This window comes from Bubalus bubalis, chromosome 16, assembly GCF_019923935.1.
Source record: "Bubalus bubalis isolate 160015118507 breed Murrah chromosome 16, NDDB_SH_1, whole genome shotgun sequence".
NCBI classification, from domain to species: Eukaryota; Metazoa; Chordata; class Mammalia; order Artiodactyla; family Bovidae; genus Bubalus; species Bubalus bubalis.
Window position 1 is genome coordinate 6,555,856 of NC_059172.1, and position 20,534 is coordinate 6,576,389.

The 20,534-nt window shown below is 36.9% G+C and overlaps 1 protein-coding gene, 1 non-coding gene and 1 pseudogene across 2 annotated transcripts; 1 reads left to right on the plus strand and 2 right to left on the minus strand.

The window, feature by feature from the left end:
* Positions 1–393: 393 nt before the first annotated feature.
* Positions 394–500, plus strand: LOC112579769. The gene has a single exon (XR_003104103.1). It is a non-coding gene; the product is annotated as a U6 spliceosomal RNA (small nuclear RNA).
* Positions 501–4,735: 4,235 nt separating this feature from the next.
* LOC102393271 (olfactory receptor 4A47-like) lies at positions 4,736–5,809 on the minus strand. The gene has a single exon (XM_045162857.1). It carries the CDS (start codon positions 5,807–5,809, stop codon positions 4,892–4,894), a length of 918 nt encoding a protein of 305 aa, XP_045018792.1. The 3' UTR covers positions 4,736–4,891.
* Positions 5,810–19,151: 13,342 nt separating this feature from the next.
* Positions 19,152–20,058, minus strand: LOC102392957 (annotated as a pseudogene).
* Positions 20,059–20,534: the final 476 nt, after the last annotated feature.

Genomic DNA, 20,534 nt, shown 5'->3' on the forward strand with positions numbered 1-20,534 from the left:
AATAAATAGGGGCTTCTCTGGCAGTCTAGTGGTTAAGACTCTGCTTCCAATGCAGGGGGCAGGGGTGCAGGTTCGACCCCTGGATGAGGAACTAAAACCCCATGTGCCTTGTGGCACAGACAAAAAATAAAAAAAAATTTAAATCGTGATTAAAAAAATGATAAAGAAATTTTCCCAGTACATATATTGAATAACAATTGTGTCTCCCAATACCTTGCAACAGCATTATTCCCAGATACAAAAATCTGTATATTTACTATTGCATTTCTTAGCTTTCTCTTTTGTTCAATCAGCGTACATATCCATGAGCCAGTACCATAGTGTTTAAATTACTACAGTGTTTCAGATATTATTGTGATATCTGAAAAAAATTCACTATTTAAAGCACCAATAGTGCTCGCTTCAGCAGCACATATACTAATATTGGAATGATACAGAGAAGATTAGTATGGCTCCTGCACAAGGATGACATGCAAATTTGTGAAGCGTTCCGTATTTTTAAAATGGATAAAGATCTAAACATAAGACCAGAAACTATAAACCTCCCAGAGGAAAACATAAGCAAAACACTCTCTGACATAAATCATACCAGGATCCTCTATGACCCACCTCCCAGAGTAATGGAAAGCAAAAGTAAAAATAAACAGTAAAATAAAAATAAAGAGTAAAAATAAAAAGTAAAAGCAAAAATAAACAAATGGGACCTAATTAAACTTAAAAGCTTTTGCACAATGAAGGAAACTATAAGCAAAGTGAAAAGACAGCCTTCAGAATGGGAGAAAATAATGGCAAACGAAGCAACTGACAAAGAATTAATCTCAAAAATATACAAGCAACTCCTGAAGCTCAATCCCAGAAAAAATAAACGACCCAATCAAAAAATGGGCCAAAGAACTAAACAGACATTTCTCCAAAGAAGATGGCTAGTTCAGCCGCTCAGTCGTGTCCGACTCATTACGACCCCATGAACTGCAGCACGCCAGGCCTCCCTGTCCATCACCAATACCTGGAGTTCACCCAAACCCATGTCCATTGAGTCAGTGATGCCATCCAACCATCTCATCCTCTGTCGTCCCCTTGTCTTCCTGCCCTCAATCTTTCCCAGCATCAGGGACTTTTCAAATGAGTCGGCTCTTCGCATCAGGTGGCCAAAGTATTGGAGTTTCAGCTCAACATCAGTCCTTCCAATGAACGCCCAGGACTGATCTGCTTTAGGATGGACTAGTTGGATCTCCTTGCAGTCCAAGGAACTCTCAAGAGTCTTCTCCAAAACCACAGTTCAAAAGCATCAATTCTTCGGTGCTCAGCTTTCTTTATAATCCAACTCTCACATCCATACATGACCACAGATGGCTAACAAACACATGAAAAGATGTTCAACATCATTCATTATCAGAGAAATGCATATCAAAACCACAGTGAGGTACCATTTCACGCCGGTCAGAATGGCTATCCAAAAATCTACAAACAATAAATGCTGGAGAAGGTGTGGAGAAAAGGCAACCCTCTTACACTGGTGGTAGGAATGCAAACTAGTACAACCACTATGGAGAACAGTGTGGAGATTCCTTAAAAAACTGGAAATAGAACTGCCTTATGACCCAGCAATCCCACTGCTGGGCATACACACTGAGGAAACCAGAATTGAAAGAGACATGTGTACCCCAATGTTCATTGCAGCACTGTTTATAATAGCCAGGACATGGAAGCAACCTAGATGTCCATCAGCAGATGAATGGATAAGAAATCTGTGGTACATATACACAATGGAATATTACTCATCCATTAAAAAAGAATACATTTGAATCAGTTCTAATGAGGTGGATGAAACTGGAGCCTATTATACAAAGTAAGCCAGAAAGAAAAACACCAATACAGTACACTAATGCATATATATGGAATTTAGAAAGATGGTAACAATGACCCTAATGCGAGACAGAAAAAGAGACACAGATGTATAGAACAGTCTTTTGGACTCTGTGGGGAAGGCAAGAGTTGGAAGATTTGAGAAAATAGCATTGAAACATGTATATTATCATATGTGAAACAGATCACCAGTCCAGGTTTGATGCATGAGACAGGGTGCTCAGGGCTGGTGCACTGGGATGACCCAGAAGGATGGGCTGGGGAGGGAGGTGCGGGGGGTGGGGGTGGGCGTTCAGGATGGGGGACACATGTAAACCCATGGCTGACTCATGTCAATGTATGGCAAAACCACTACAATATTGTAAAGTAATTAGCCTCCAATTAAAATAAATAAATTTAAAAAAAAAAGCACCAATATTCACTCTATTATATTAGAGTATTTCAGTGAGTCAAGAATTTGATCCATTCAGCTGAATACTTCTGTCTCCACCTCTCTCATGATTGCAGTTAGAAACTGTCAGACTGAGGTCATCTAAAAAGTTTTTTCACTCCTACATCTTGTACCCAGGCTTGGATAGGGGACTGAAATAGCTTGTACTCCTTGAGATCATAAGGGTGGTTCCTAATCTGATAGAACTGGCATCCTTATAAGAAGTGGAAGGGGCAAAGAGCTTTCTCTTGCACAAGTGCACAGAAGAAAGGCCATGCAAAGACAGAGTGAGAAGGTGCCCAACGCAAGGTAGGAAGAGAGGATTCACCAGAAACCAACCTAGCAATCACCTTGACCTTGGATATCAGCCTGCAGGACTATGGGAAAATAAATGTCTGTTGTCTAAGCTCTGCAGTCTGTAGTATTTATGGCAACCCATGCAGACTAAGGTGACAATGAAAATGATTAAAAAAAAAAAATCTAGGTCTGGTGAACAGAGGTCTGAACTGAACAACCAGAATTCAACTCAGGAAAGTCATGTTCCTTCATCCAATTACCAGATGCCAGATGCAAATGTTTTTCAAACCCAGAGATTTTTGAATTCATCTTGAATAAAATGTATGCAATATGACCACAAATGGGTGGCATAAATCTTCATTCCAGCCTTTCTCTGATGGATCTGATACCATTTAGTTTGTGTATAGGAATTCTCAATTCTCTGAAGATACAAATGCTTTCTCAATCAAATATTACTCAAAAATATGAACTCAATCTAGTTTTTACCAGACTAGCTTATTGAAACTCAATTTTAAAATGAAAATATGCAAAAATAGACATAGTTCTGATTAAAAAAATATCAGTGAAGGAATCCTAGGTTTTTCAGATAGTAAAGTATATTCTAAATCAAATGTTCACAATTACATTGTGTATTAAATGACACATGAATAGACGTCAATGGAAGCTAATGGAGAAATGAATTTGATGCAAACACATGCCATATTTTGGAATACAAAGTTAGGATATCAAAGCCATGGGAAAAATAATTATGCATCTATAATTATGACAATCTAGAAAAATAATTAAAATACAATCCCTACTTATCTCCTTATATCAAAGGAAAATGTAAGCATAAAATGTAAAGACAAAAAATTTAATGTTGAAAACTGTGAAGAATATTTTGACAACATTTAGTTAGACAAATTCAAGATATAGAGGTAAAAAAATATTGATAGAATTAATTATGTAAATGTATAAATATTGGTACATGCCCAAAAATATTCTTCACTGTATTAAAAAAAATTTTTAAAGAAATCACAAGCAGGAAAAATAATAATCCAAGTACAGGGTAATAGGGATAATTAGTGTGTCATTCAATCATTAAAATCAGTATGGAAAAGTGTTGGCAATCAAATACACACAAAAATTCATTAATAGGCAATTCATGAAAAAGGACTACAAATCATTTAAACATGGATGATACTCAAATTTAATTATGTTTATTGAATATCAATTCAAGTATACAAATGAAACAATTTGTTTAATCACATTTGCATATACCATAAAAGTTTATCAAGCACTAGTGGTTCAGCATGTTGTCAAATGTATTTTCCGAAGTGAGGAGAATAGTAAGTTTGTTCAAGCTCATAATGGCGTTTTTGCAATAACTATGAATATCAACATTTTAAATACATATACCACTTAACTCAACAATTGCACTTCTAGAAATTCATGCTTAGAAAATTTTAAAAAGGCTTATTTGCAGAATTATTTATTGTAAAAAAAGAGAACACACTTGAAGAAAACTGGATACATAAATTTTAGAGACTTTTAAAGAAGCTGAGCATATGAGAAAATTAGAATGAGTTAGATCTGTAAAGACTGTATGGAAAGATCTTCAGAAAACTGAGTTGCAAAATGCAAAATTCATACACAGAGACATACAGGCAAACACCCGTGAAAATATGCTTCTTTTTGAAAAAATTATTGTTTGAGTAATCTTACAAACAGTATAGTGACTGCATCTGGGAAAACTGGGAAATTCTGATACTGGTTGGACAGGAGGTACATTTTACATGATTCTATTTCTGTAGGGATTCTATTTTTTAACATTTACTATTATGCATCATACTTTCAATTTCCTATAAAATGGAAAATGTTACACTAAATTTTCATATGTAGGCAAATAAAAGTGAATGAAGAGGACAGAATATATAGTATAAAATATTTTAATTAGTACAATAAAAAGTGAGGATAAAAGGCAAGAATCTGGTTATAAAAAATGAGAAACTAATAAAAGTAATGCATATTAGTTAATTATTTTTGTAATTCTGACCAACATGTTACATATGACTTATTGACTCTATTTTAAATGCATTTCAAATTTCCAGTTGCAGTGATAAACTAGACATTAATGTTTACATTCAAAGAGGGAAACTACTATTAATAGCATAAACAAATATCTTTTCTTTAATAAAACTCATGATAAATTCTTCAGAGAAAAGAAAAGTTTTCATCAGAGCAATAGACTGATATTTGAAGTAAATTCCTAGTGTTAAACTACTTTCTCTGTAATGCATAATGCACTTATTTGCTACTTCACCTCGCTTTTTTGGTCCAGAGCTTCTTTATAGCATTCATGATCTCAGAACTTCTTAGACTATAAATCAATGGGTTCAGCATGGGGCTTATGACTGTATAAAACACACTCAATGATTTGTCAATGGGAAAGGTCTTAGCAGGTCTTGCATACATGAAAATGCAGGGAACAAAGAAGCAGACAACCACAGTGATGTGGGAACCACAGGTCTGGAGGGCTTTCCGCCTCCCTTCCTGACTCAGGTTCTTCAGAGAGTGCAGGATGACTCCATAGGAGATGAGCAAGAGCAGAAAGAACAGAGTGCACACCAGTCCTCCATTGGCCAGCACTAAGATGCCAATGACATAGGTGTCAGTACAGACGAGTTTCAATAAGGGGAACATGTCACACATAAAGTGATCAATGATATTGGGACCACAGAATGGGAGCCCATAAACAGTACTAAGTTGAATAATTGAGTGCAGAAAACCTCCAACACAGGACACCAGCAGCAGCACAACACACACCCTTTTCCTCATGACAACCAGATAATGCAGGGGCTTACAGAGGGCCACATAGCGGTCATAGGCCATCACCAGCAGAAGGGACACCTCAGATCCACCAAAATAGTGCTCTGTAAACAGCTGGGTCATACAGGATTCAAAGGATATGGTATTTTCCCCAGAGAACAAGTCTGAAATCAATCTGGGGGAAGCAGAAGAGGAATAAACTAGATCTATAAATGATAAACTAGCAAGAAAAAAGTACATTGGTGAGTTCAGGGTCTTACTGACAGCTACAGTCACAACAATAAGCGGGTTGCCCACTGCAGTCAAAACGTAGAAGAACAAGAACGTAACAAAAAGGACTTTCTGCTCCTTTGGATTCTGTGTGAGGCCCAAGAGGATGAAAAAACTTACATTGTTCCTTGGTTCCATCTAGTCTGTATAGGTGCTGTGTTCAAATGTTAGAAACAGTGTGCCTACAAAACAAGGGGAAATTTTTTAATGAATTATAATTTTCATCCTTTGTTATAAATTCAATTAAAAGAATGTGTGTGGAGAATCTTTTCATATCCAATGTGTTACTGACACTTTAATTGCCAAGTTGAATAAGGTAGAGTTGCTTGCCCTCATGATATAACACACGACTAGGGATCAGATAATTCCAGACCCATGTATTAAGTTATAAGGATATTCACAGAAGTTAAGAGTCACAGTACAGCAAAAGAGACACTGATGTATAGAACAGTCTTTTGGACTCTGTGGGAGAGGGAGAGGGTGGGATGATTTGGGAGAATGGCATTGAAATATGTATAATATCATATATGAAACGAGTCGCCAGTCCAGGTTCGATGCACGATACTGGATGCCTGGGGCTGGTGCACTGGAACGACCCAGAAGGATGGTACGGAGAGGGAGGAGGGAGGAGGGTTCAGGATGGGGAACATATGTATACCTGTGGCGGATTCATTTTGATATATGGCAAAACCAATACAGTATTGTAAAGTTAAAAAATAAAATAAAATAAAAAAAGAGTCACAGTACAAGGATATATCAATCAAAATTAGAATCAGAGAAGAATTTCCAGAAGAATTAATGCTTTAGCTGAATTTTTTTAAAGTGAATTAGCAAGAAAGGACAGGAATGGACTTCAGGGAAGTCACAAAGTGTAAAAGTGAGACGCATTTAAGCTAATTTACATAATCAATGTGAGTAGATCAAATCATGAAAAGGTTTCTGTCCTGAATTGTCCCAGATCTCACTGATACTTCTCAGGTCTTTAAGTGAATATTTCCCTTTTACTGACCAATAAATACTGCAACAGTCTAATTTTGTGCCTCCAGACCCTGTGTTTCCCCTAATTTTCAAATTATATATCTCTAATTGTGGATATCCAATTGAATGCAATTTAATATTTGTAAACTCTGGAGTTGGTGATGGACAGGGAAGCCTGGCATGCTGAGGTACATAGGGTCGCCAAGAGTCGGACACGACTGAGCAACTGAACTGAACTGAACTAATATTTATAAAACAAACTTTTTCATTTTCCACAATAAATGTAGGCATTTCTACACAAAATTTAAAGAATTGTTACCTGTTTATCTTGCTAAATGGTATAATTTTCCATGTTATTGCAGATAAAAAATTTTAGTTCTCTGCACTTATTTTTCACTCTCATAAAAATTAAACAAATCCTATTGACTCTACTTTCAAAATATATCACAAATTGCAATCCCTTCTATTTTTTTTCTACCATACTTTTTTATTATTATTATTATTCCTGGTCCACTGTGATAGCCTCCTACCAAGTCTCTCCATGTTTATTCTGGCCTCCAAAAATTGGTTCTCCTGAAGCAGTCCAAATTGTCCTTTTCAGTCTTATTCTGATGATATCACTCTGCTGCTCAAAAGTATTGCAGTATATCCCAATCATACAGTCATAATTTAATGTATCACATTTAATATTTATAGTAACATAGACTACAATCCCTGTTTCATAACTGAAAAAACTAAGGCTCAGAACATCTATTGCATTTTCCCAAAGTCATACATTTTTAAGTGCTATACCTGAAATTGAATCTAAGTTTCATTTATTTCAAAGTAAGTTAATTTTTTTCATAATAAATAAAGTCACTCAATTGTTAAGCTGTCTCCCAGTGTTTTCCATTAGTCTTACTTTGTGGAGGCTTGTTCACAATCAAAAGAATCAAAATCGCAAAGAATGAGTTTTAACTCAATGTAAGCCCTGAAATTCTTTCATCAAGTATGACAGTAGAGGGCAAAGAATGCCTTATTACTTGAGGATAAAATTATGTCATTTGACTGTTCATTTTCTAAATGGATTCTTCTCATTATTCAGAGGGTCATTTTTATATGAAGTGTAGATTGTTTGAAAAGAATTCCATGAGTACACAGAAAAACAAAGGTTTATCACATTAGGAAATTTATCAGAATGGCCAACAAATCCTATATAAAGATAGGAAAATAGCAACTAGTCATTTCTCAGGGAAATTTTTCATAAGTAACCTCTTTCCTAATAACATTAAAAGAAAAATAGCATTTGATTGTTTAGCCCTTCTCACTCTGTCACATTGACATGGCCAGACTGTATTTTTTAAGTCTAAGAAGGACCTCCTGAAGAATTGATGCCGGTTACTAAGTGGATAGCCTTTTCTTCAACTTAAGAATGATGATCATGAAACATTCCATCCCTTCCAGTTGCAATTATTATTGAATCTTAGATTTGGAATGTGTGCAAGACTGATTCTTGCTTAATTAATCCAGTGGGATTTTCCACAAAGTTTTTAAAGAACATCTATATGTAAAGATATTAATAAGCCAAATCACATAATTCATGTCAGAAAAGTGCAACATGGGAAAAAATAGTGTTTTAGATCTCTATCAGACTGCTGCCAATCAAGAATAAAATATCAACCCAGTCATTTTGCTTCAGTGAGCTTACTTGTTGTGTATTTCCCCACCTGCAGTAGCAAGATTTTCTTTACTTTTGTTTAATACTCAATTTAATCACCATAAAATTTGGTTACAAATGTGAAAATTACATCAAAAGACACAATTAAATATATTAAAATTGTAGATATAAAGCTAATAATTTCAACAATTAGTAGTTTTTTTAAAAGTAGGGCACCTCTGTAATGCCAGCAACTGTACACAGCAATTAATAAAACTGGGCTAAAATCATGTAAAAGTTTCTTTTTCCTGCATTCCTTTATTATTTTCTCATAATAAAATTACACAATAAAGAAAAAGAGTTAATTCATGGTTTGTAATATAAGAAATAGAGTACTGGATAGAAAATAAGAGGAAGAATTCTACTGTGGGTAATGTAATCAGAGACGGTCTTTTTATAAAAGTGATGCTTGAACTGAGATTAAAAGGAAAGGAAATGGCTACTGTTAGAAGCACTGTTACAGAAAGCAAAATTTAATAAAAATTAATAACAAAATTATCTCACTTCAGACAACAGAAGCTATACTTAGAAAAATCTAAAATTTCCATGTCAGTACTATGTCAGTACTATGTTACAAAGGACTTGTGAGAGCATGACCATTTGTCTTCTTCAAGATTTTAATGTGGAAGTTTTAAAGCTTTAATGTTGAAGAAGATGTTAACAATGGATCTGTCACATGTGGACTTACTATGTCGAGGTACATTCCTTCTCGTGGCATCGTACAGGAGACAATGATAAAGATCATCCACAAGAAAAAGAAATACAAAAAAAAAAAAAAATGGCTGTCTGAGGAAGCCTTACGAATAGCTGTGAAAAGAAGTGAAACAAAAGGCAAAGGAGAAAAGGAAAGATATACCCATCTGAATGCAGAGTTCCAAAGAATAGCAAGGAAAGATAAGAAAGCCTTCCTCAGTGGTCAGTGCAAAGAAATAGAGGAACACAATAGAATGGGAAAGACTAGAGATCTCTTCAAGAAAATTAGAGATACCAAGGGAACATTTCATGCAAAGATGGGCTCAATAAAGGACAGAAATGATATGGACCTAAAAGAAGCAGAAGATATTAAGAAGAGGTGGCAAGAATACACAGAAGAACTATACAAAAAAGATCTTCATGACCCGGATAATCACGATGGTGTGATCACTCACCTAGAGCCAGACATCCTGGAATGTGAAGTCAAGTGGGCCTTAGAAAGCATCATTACGAACAAAGCTAGTGGAGGTGATGGAATTCCAGTGGAGCTATGTCAAATCCTGAAAGATGATGCTGTGAAATTGCTGCACTCCATATGCCAGAAAATTTGGAAAACTCAGCAGTGGTCACAGGACTGGAAAATGTCAGTTTTCATTCCAATCCCAAAGAAAGGCAATGCCAAAGAATGTTCAAACTACTGCACAATTGCACTCATCTCACATCCTAGTAAAGTAATGCTCAAAATTCTCCAAGCCAGGCTTCAGCAATAAGTGAACCGTAAACTTCCAGATGTTCAAGCTGGTTTTTGAAAGGGTAGACGAAACAGAGATCAAATTGTCAACATATGCTGGATCATCAAAAAAGCAAGTGAGTTTCAGAAAAATATCTATTTCTGCCTTATTGACTATGCCAAAGCCTTTGACTGTGTGGATCACAATAAACTGGGGAAAATTCTGAAAGAGATGGGAATACAAGAGCACCTGACCTGCCTCTTGAGAAATCTGTATGCAGGTCAGGAAGCAACAGTTAGAACTGGACATGGAACAACAGACTGGTTCCAAAAAGGGAAAGGAGTATGTCAAGGATGTATATTGTCACCCTGCTTAGCTAACTTATATGCAGAGTACACCATGAGAAATGCTGGGCTGGATGAAGCACAAGCTGGAATCAAGATTGCCGTGAGAAATATCAAAAACCTCAGATACACAGATGACACTACTCTATGGCAGAAAGAGAAGAACTAAGGAGCCTCCTGATGAAAGTGAAAGAGGAGAGTGAAAAAGTTGGCTTAAAGCTCAACATTCAGAAAAATAAGCATCTGATCCCATCACTTCATGGCAAATAGATGGGGAAACAGTGGAAACAATGGAAGACTTTAGTTTTTTGGGCTCCAAAATCACTGCAGATGGTGACCGCAGCCATGAAATTAAAAGGCTCTTACTCCTTGGAAGAAAAGTTATGACCAACCTAGAAAACGTATTAAAATGCAGAGACATTACTTTGCCAACAAAGGTCCTTCTAGTCAAAGCTATGGTTTTTCCAGTAGTCATGTATGGATGTGAGTGTTGGACTATAAAGAAAGCTGAGTGCAGAAAAATTGAGGCTTTTGAACTGTGGTGTTGGAGAAGACTCTCAAGAGTCTCTTGGACTGCAAGGAAATCCAACCAGTCCATCCTAAAGGAGATCAGTCCTGGGTGTTCATTGGAAGGACTGATGTTGAAGCTGAAACTCCAATATTTTGGCCACCTGATGCGAAGAACTGAGTCATTGGAGAAGACCCTGATGCTGGGAAAGATTGAAGGTCGGAGGAGAAGGGGACGGCAGAGGATGAGATGGTTGGATGGCATCACCGACTCAATGGACATGAGTTTGAGTAAGCTCTGGGAGTTGGTGATGGTCAGGGAAATCTGGCATACTGCAGTCCATGGGATCATGACTGAGCACCTGAAATGGACTAAACTGACATTCCTTCTATTTCCAACTGGTGAGAGTTGTATGAAAAGATGTTTAATTTTTATATGATCATGATCAAACCAAGGAGAAATTAAATAATTTCACTTACAAAGCACCAAGGAGAACAAAATATTAAGAGCAAACTTAAACAATGAGACAAAAGTCTTGCAAACTGAAAATCACAAAATGTTACTCAAAGTATTTGTAGAACACACACATATATGGGAAAATATTTATGAACTATAATATTAATAGTATTTAGATGTTAATATTACTTCAAGTGATCTAAAGATTCAGGACACTCCCTATCAAAACCAAAAATGTTTTTTGCAGAAGTAAAAAAATTCATGATAAAATTCATATGAAATATTAAGGACTTTAAAATTGCCAAAACAGTTTGGAAAGGGAGAAAGTTGGAGGTCTCATAATTCTTGATTCTAAAACATGCTACAAAGCTAAGGTAATCACAGCACTAGTGTTGGGATAAAGATGGACAACAGACTAATGAGTAAAAAGAGTCTAGAAATAAACTTTTGTATATGTCCCAGATAATTTTCAATTGTCGAGAGTATTTTATGGGAAAAGGATATAATATGACATTGAGTGAAAAAAGATCAGATCACATCAGATCAGATGAGTCGCTCAGTCGTGTCCAACTCTTTGCAACCCCATGAATCGCAGCACGCCAGGCCTCCCTGTCCATCACCAACTCCCGGAGTTCGCTCAGACTCACGTCCATCGAGTCAGTGATACCATCCAGCCATCTCATCCTCTGTCGTCCCCTTCTCCTCTCGCCCCCAATCCCTCCCAGCATCAGAGTCTTTTCCAATGAGTCAACTCTTCACATGAGGTGGCCAAAGTACTGGAGTTTCAGCTTTAGCATCATTCCTTCCAAGGAAATCCCAGGGCTGATCTCCTTCAGAATGGACTGGTTGGATCTCCTTGCAGTCCAAAGGACTCTCAAGAGTCTTCTCCAACATCACAGTTCAAAAACATCAATTCTTCAGCACTCAGCCTTCTTCACAGTTCAACTCTCACACCCATATATGACCACAAGAAAAACCATAGCCTTGACTAGACGAACAGGCAGTCACAAAAAAACAAATATTGTATGATTCCACATGAAAGTGAAAGTGAAGTCACTCAGTCATATCCGACTCTTTGCGACCCCGTGGACTGTAGCCCACCAGGCTCCTCTGTCCATGGGATTCTCCAGGCAAGAATACTGGGGTGGGTTGCCATTCCCTTCTCCAGGGGATCTTCCTGACCCAGGGATCAAATCCAAGTCTCCCACATTGCAGGCAGACACTTTAACCTCTGAGCCACCAAAGAATCAAATCATAGACCAAAAGTAGAATGGTGGTGGCCTACAGGTCAGTGATGGAAAATGGAGAATTTTGTTTAATGGTTTTAGAATTTTAGTTTGAGTAATTGGAAAAGTTCTGGATATAGACAGTGGTAATATTTGCATAACAATGAGAACTAACTTAATGGCCACTTTAAAATGATTAAAGTTATGAATTTGATTATGTATATTCAGCCATAATTTAAGAAGTAAATTTATGAACTAAGGTGACCTCATTACTTGATTTATGATATGAACATAGAGTATAGCATGATAGCCCAAAGTAAAGGCAAATATCATTGGCCTCAGATACATCTGAGTAATTTAAGAGGTAAATATGTCAATACAGTGACAAAACTACTGAAGGAAAATTGTTATATTTAAATTTTTATTTTAATTTGAAGCAATCATGCTTGCATGCTTGGTGGTTTCAGTCGTGTCCCACTCTTTGTAAACCTGTGGACTGTTGCCCGCCAGACTCCTCTGTCCATGAGGTTTTCCTGATAAGGATACTGGATTGGGGATGTCGTGCCCTCCTCCATGGGATATTCCCAGTCCAGAGATCCAACCCTCATCTCCTGTAGCTCTTGCATTGCAGGCGGATTCTTTAGCACAGAGCCACTGGGGAAGCCCACATTAGAGTACAGTGTTTAGCAATGTCCTAGTTTCAGGCGTACAGCAAAGTGAGAGTTACACATATACATGTATCCACTCTTTTTCAATTTCTTTTCCCATTTAGTTTATCAAAATATTGAGTAGAGTTCCCTGGGCTGTCCAGTAGGGCTTGTCATAATCTACGTTAAATATGTGGTGATTTAGTTGCTAAGTTGTGTCTGACTCTTGAGATACCATGGACTGCAGCTCACTAGGCTCCTCTGTCCATGGGATTTCCCAGGCAAGAATACTGGAGTGGTTTGCCATTTCCTTCTCCAAAGGATCTTCCCAACTCAGGGAGGGAACCTGGATCTCCTGTACTGTAGGCAGATTCTTTACAGACTGAGCTACCAGATGTATTTGGGGCTTCTCTGGTGGCTTGGTGGTAAAGAAACCACCTGCAATGCAGAAGACACAGGAAACACGGGTTCCATCACTGAGTGAGAAGATCCCCTGGAGAAGGGCATGGCAACTCACTCCAATATTGCCTGGAAAATTCTATGGACAGAGGAGCCTGGTGGGCTACAGTCCATAGGGTCATAGAGTCGGACATGACAGACGCGACTGAGCATGAGCAGGAGTGTGTATTTGTCAACTTTAAATTTTTTTGTAATCAATTCAACAAATATTGAGTACCTACATGAGCTAACACTTTCACTTTCACCATAGGCTAGGCATTGTTCTAAGTACTCAAGATGCATCACAAAACAAAGACAAAAAAGAAGAAGGCGGGGAGCAAGAAGGAAATGAAACCCAAACTATTTTGGAGTTTCAAAATCAGATTTTAGATGCAAGTTAGCAAACATATTTCAAGGATTTTTGTGCTCCTCCAGACTAGTGCAGATTGCCTGCTTTTGCAGGGGAAAGAGAGGATTTTATGACATGAAACTTCCCTCCCTACAAAGCAGTGGGAATACACACTACAGATTGTATTTCAATTCCATGCTGCAAACAGAGATGCCAAAGTGACCGATGAAACACTGATTGGAATGAGTTTACCCTCCGAGTAACAGGGAATAATTTATGCTGCATGGAAGAGTGATGACTTAAATAGACATTTTAATGACTTGAAATAAATAAATATATTTGCATTTCAAAAGAACAAAATCTCTAGAATTGTATCTTAATGGCTTATCTCTTTTTTGATTGTTAACTAGATTTTATTTGTTGTTTTGTTTGTTTGTTTATTGTTTCTGGTTGTGCCATGTGGCTTATGGGATCCTAGTTCCTTTACCAGGGGGGACTGAAACCCTGACCCTTGCCAATGAAACCAGGTAGTCACGACCACTGGACTGCAGGAAATTCCCGAATACTAATTCTGATAGAAATTAAAGTTCAACTGACAGCTGAGCAATACAGAAATCTAAATAGTCTTTATAATGGTAAATAATGCTCAGCCTGGATCTTTCCTCTGAGTGCCTATATTTCAAAATCAACATAATTTTGATAAGTAGTGTTCAGTTGTCCCCAGTCATGAACTTGTATTTTCTCTTTTCCATTTTAAAGAAAAACTCATTGTATATTGTTATGGACTCACTTTTTCATTCCAGAAATTCCTCATAACAATTTCACCTCTAAATTACTGAGTATGCAAGCTTAAGAAATTTAGCAAAGAAGTTCTGATATGAAATGTAGCCAGGACTTGGGAACAGATACACAAATAAGCAAATACAAAGACTAAGATGACCAGAGTGATGTGAGAGACACAGGCGGAGAGGACTTTGCCTCTCCCCTCCAACAGATACGTCTCTAGGGAGCACAAGATACCCACACAGGAGGCCTTCAAGGGAAAGTATTTAACAGGCAAATGAACCCACTGCTGGTAGCAACAGAGACCAAGTGTGTGAGCGTCCATGCAGACAAGTTTCAATAAAGAATTTGTCACACATTAGTTGTCCATGACACTGGAACCACAGACTAGGCAGCTGCACTATGAAGAGAATCTGAGTGGTTCCAAGGACAAACCCTCTAGCTCATGTTACTGGAAAGAGGAAGCCACATCTCTTTCACTCATGATGGCTTCACAGCACAGGGTTTTGCAGATGGCCACACAGTGCTTATCGTAATCACGATGGGCAGAATGATCTCAGCAGAGAAAAAAGATCTTCAGCAAAGATTTGAGTTCTGAACTGACTGAAAGAGAAGGGTTTTTTTGCTTTTTGTTTTTGTTTTGTTTTGTTTTTACAGCAGTGTCAGCCAGCATTTTAGGTGTCATAGCTGGAAAACAACAGTGATCTACAAGGGATAAGAAAGCGATCTACAAGAAACACAAACAGGTATTTTATTATTTTCGTTGCAATGGTGAATGGAATTGTTTCCTTAATTTCTCTTTCTATTTTCTGATTATTAGTGTATAGTGGTTGTTTTTATGAGGTGCATGCTTAGTGTTTAGGGGTGAAATATCTAAGTTACTCTCCAATTGTTCAGTAAAAAATATGGCAAAATGTTAATTTTTAAATGTATATGAATATATAGTGCATTTTATTATTTAACTTTTCTGTATATTGGAACATTTTCATAATAAAAAGTTGTGGGGAAAAAAAAAAAGAAACACAAACAGGAACTCTAAACTCTACCCAAGCTTACAAGAGGTGACTTGTTGACTAAGATGTGTATTTTGGCACCTAAATAACAGCTTTTTAAACTCTTCCTAATTTCACCGTCCTAAGGTGAATCTTATTGAAAGAACTGCCTGAACATTGTTTTGTGACCAGCCGCTTTTAAATTTCTTTTAACTTAATTTTAACTTTAGTTTTAAACTATATCATTTATTTTATTTACATTAAATTTATCATTAATTTTTAATAATTTTGAAATAGAAATATGTAAGTCTAGGCATATTTGTGAGAAACAATAGAAATGAGAGACTGCTAGTCTCCTCACAGATCAAAATATGTTACATATTATGGCAATTATGTGTCAACCTGCACATGAATAAAGAGATTAGTGAAACAGAAGTGTCAAATTGGGTCCAAATACATTGGGATTTCAGGATATAATAATCATGATTTCAAAATAATGGCCAAAGATAATCATCTAACTATTTTTAAAAACCATAAAATATAGAGAAACCACTAGAATTTCAATCCCCATTTAACTCTTATACCAAAATAAATTTGAGATGAATCAAAATTTTTAATATAAGATATAAAAATGCTTTAAAAATTAAACATTGAAAAAAAATTTAAGAATATTTGACACAAGTGGAATGGGAAAAATCTTTCTAAGCAAGGTAAAAAGTTTTTTTTTAATTTGAATACCAAATGTAAAACAATTACATGCAAAAAGCATTCTACATAGTTTAAAAAGTTAAAAACATATAACCAGAAAATATTCACTACACATACAGTGGTAAAAGTGATCTTTTCTTTAGTATATAAATATCTCATAAAATTCAGTATGGAAGATTAACCATTGAATGAAATAGATAAAAGTTGAATGAATATATGTATATAGTTTTTTATATTTATATACCCATAAATTCACACAAAAATAATACAAATCAAAATAAACATATGGCTAATTACTTTACAATATTGTATTGGTTTTGCCATACATCAACATGAATCTTAGCCTCTAATTAAAATAAATAAATTTAAATTTAAAATAAATACATAAACATATGGAAAGATAATCAAATTCAATTATATCAAAGGAGTTGTGGTTAAAGTATGAGTTACTTTAATCATGTCCTAAATACTTATCAGGTACTGGTCATTGAGATGTGGACAAAAGAATTCTCATAGAGTGGACAGGACTATAACTATTTAAACAACCTCAAGTATGGTAGCTTGGCAATAGCTATCAATATCAACATTTTTAATGCCTATATTACCTGATTAAATATCATAGGAATAATCCTATGCTTATGAATTCATATTTGCACATATATAAAATATGTATTTATTGGAATATTATTTGTTATAAAAAAGTTTAGCAACCACATGAAGAGAAATGTGCATATTAATTTTGTATACATTTATAAGAAGAACTTTGTACCATAAGAAAAATTAAGATATATATATATATGTTAAGATAAGATATATAGATATAGATATATAGATATGGACTTGGGCTTCCCAGGTGGCACAGTGGTAAAGAATCCATCTGCCAATGCAGGAGGCAGAAGACACAAGCTTGATCCTGGATTGGGAAGATCACTGGCAGTAGGAAATGGCAACCCACTTCAGTATTCTTGCCTGGGAAATTTCATGCACAGAGGGACCTGGCAGTCTACAGTCCATGGTATCTCAAAGAGTCAGAAACTATAAGTGACTGAGCACACATGCACGAAATATATGGACTGGTATGGAAACAAATTCAAGATGTTGAATAGTAAAAGCAAGTGTTATATATATTGAAATAAACAAACACATGTATGTTAATTACATTTGCATTTGCAAAGATTATTACCAGATGAAAAGAAACAAATTTAGGGCCAACAATTAGGGCTGGAAAATGCTGAGAAAAAAATAGCAAATTCATTTGACACTTCTACCATATTGCTTGGTTTCCATTACTGCTGTTTACTAATATCTGTTTTACTTCATTTCTTGTAAACAGGAAAAGCATTAAGTTAAAAATTTTGTGTATAATGCAACTGAAATATAGCAAAGAAGGCAATATATATAGAATTAAATACTTTAAATTATATAAATTAAAAGTTCATTTACATGATAATCTAAATAAAAATGAATCTGTCCTGAAAAAGAGTTGCTGTTGCTTTCAGTCTCTAAGTGGGTCCAACTCTTTGTAACCCCATGAACTGCAGCATCATTTTTTTTTTCCATGAAAAAGAGTAAAAAATATAAATCCATAAATTGGTTGGGCTTCCCAGGTGGCTCTAGTGGTAAAGAACCCAGTAGCCAATGCAGGAGACATAAGAGATGCCAGTTAGATCCCTGGTTTGGGAAGATCCCATGGAGGAGGGCACAGCAACCCACTCCAGGATTCTTGACTGGAGAATCCCATGGGCAGAAGAGCCTGACAAGTTACAATTCATGGGGTCACACAGAGTCAGACACGACCGAAGCGACTTAGAACACATAAACTGGTTTAAAATCAGTGCACTTTCTCATGATTTCATTCAGTTCAGTTCAGTTCAGTTCAGTTCAGTCACTCAGTCGTGTCCGACTCTTTGCGGCCCCATGAATCGCAGCATGCCAGGCCTCCCTGTCCATCACCAACTCCTGGAGTTCACCCAGACTCACGTCCATCGAGTCAGTGATGCCATCCAGCCATCTCATCCTCTGTCGTCCCCTTCTTCTCCTGCCCCCAATCCCTCCCAGCATCAGTCTTTTCCAGTGAGTCAACTCTTCACATGAGGTGGCTAAAGTACTGGAGTTTCAGCTTTAGCATCATTCCCTCCAAAAAATCCCAGGGCTTATCTCCTTTGGAATGACTGGTTGGATCTCCTTGCAGTCCAAGGGACTCTCAAGAGTCTTCTCCACAGTTCAAAAGCACCAATTTTTAAGCGCTCAGCATTCTTCACAGTCCAACTCTCACATCCATACATGACCACAGGGAAAACCATAGCCTTGACTAGATGGACCTTTGTTGGCAAAGTAATGTCTCTGCTTTTGAATATGCTGTCTAGGTTGGTCATAACTTTCCTTCCAAGGAGTAAGTGTCTTTTAATTTCATGGCTGCAGTCACCATCTGCAGTGATTTTGGAGCCCAAAAAAATGATTTCATTACATATTAATAATTCTTTGCTATATATGCATTATACTATTCTGGGTACAGGGCTGAACAAGTAATTATAGACTTTACATTCTAGTAGGGAGAAAAGCTGTTATTAATGCCAGAGTTGTACAATTTTAATTTTTATTTATAATTATCATAAACTTGTTGAAGAAAGAGAAACAAGAATCAAATTGCAAAATGGCTTCCCTGGTGGCTCATATGGTAAAGAATCTGCCAGCAATGCAGTAGACCTGGTTTTGATCCATGGGTTGGGAAGATCCCCTGGAGGAGGACACGGCAGCCCACTCTAGTATTCTTCTCTGGAGAATCCCCATGGACAGAGAAGCTTAGCAGGCTACAGTTCACGGGGTCGCACAGAGTTGGACACAACTGAGGGACTAAGCACAAAATGACTTTAGCATTCAAAGGAAATGGAACCTGATGTCAAATGACTCCTTTCATAGAAACTAAAGCACTTAGTTAAAATGAGCTATGATGTTCCTTCTACAGACCTTCTTCATAGACTTACTTAACTCAGAATTTATTAGAATGTATATTAATGGGTCCATCACACACTCAATGATTTGTCAATGGGGAAGGTCTTAGCAGGTCTTGCCTTTACAAATATAGAGGGAACAAAGAAGCAGACAACCACAGTAATGTGGGAACCACAGGTCTGGAGGGCTTTCTGCCTCCCTTCCTGAGTCAGGTTCTTCAGAGAGTGCAGGATGACTCCATAGGAGATGAGCAAGAGCAGAAACACGACAGTGCAGATCAGCCCTCCATTGGCCAGCACTAAGATGCCAATGAGATAGGTGTCAGTACAGACGAGTCTCAGTAAAGGGAACGTGTCACACATAAAGTGATCAATGACATTTGGGCCACAGAATGGGAGCCCATAAACAGTGCTAAGTTGAATTGCTGAGTGCAGAAAACCTCCAACCCAGGACACCACTAGCAACACAACACACACCCTCTGCCTCATGATCACCAAGTAATGCAGGGCTCACAGATGGCCACATAGCAGTCACAGGCCATCACCAGCAGAAGGATGATCTCTGATCCACCAAAAAAGTGCTCTGTAAATAGCTGGGTCATGCAAGATTCAAATGATATGATTTTTTTCCCTGAGAACAAGTCTGAAATCATTCCAGGGGTAATACAAGAAGAATAAGTGACATCCATAAAAGAGAAGCTAGCAACAAAAAAGTACATCGGTGAGTTCAGGGTCTTACTCACAGGTATAGTCATGATAATGACCAGGTTGCCTACCAGGGTCAAAATGTAGAAGAACAAGAACATAACAGAAAGTACTTTCTGTTCCTTTGGATTCTGTGTGAGGCCCAGGAGGACAAAGTAAGTTACATTGTTCCTTGGTTCCATCCAGTCTGGACAGAAGCAGAGTTCAGGTATTAGAAGCAGTTGGTCTAAAAGACAAGGGGAGGGATAGTATGGGGTGGGAGGTGGAAAGGGTGTTCAGGATGGGGAACACATGTACACCCATAGCAGATTCATGTTGTTGTACAGCAAAACCAATACAATATTGTAAAGTAATTAGACTCCAATTAAAATAAATAAATTTATATTTAAAATAAAAAGACAAGGGGAAAAAACACTTAAATTGAAAAAGAAAAAAAAAACACTTAAAGAGGAAAACACTTCAATGTACAATTTTTATTTAACCATTCATTAGAAGAATGTATATAGAACATGTATTTGTGTCTAATATGTCATGGCCATTTGATTACCAAGTAGAATAAGGTAGTTTCTTTCCCTCAATGATATGGTACATAACAAGAGATTCAGTTCAGTTCAGTTCAGTCGCTCAGTCGTGTCCGACTCTTTGCAACCCCATGAAT

Excerpts from the sequence above, each read along its gene's own strand:
- LOC102393271 (XM_045162857.1), bottom strand. The coding sequence starts at position 5,809 with ATGGAACCAAGGAACAATGTAAGTTTTTTCATCCTCTTGGGCCTCACA.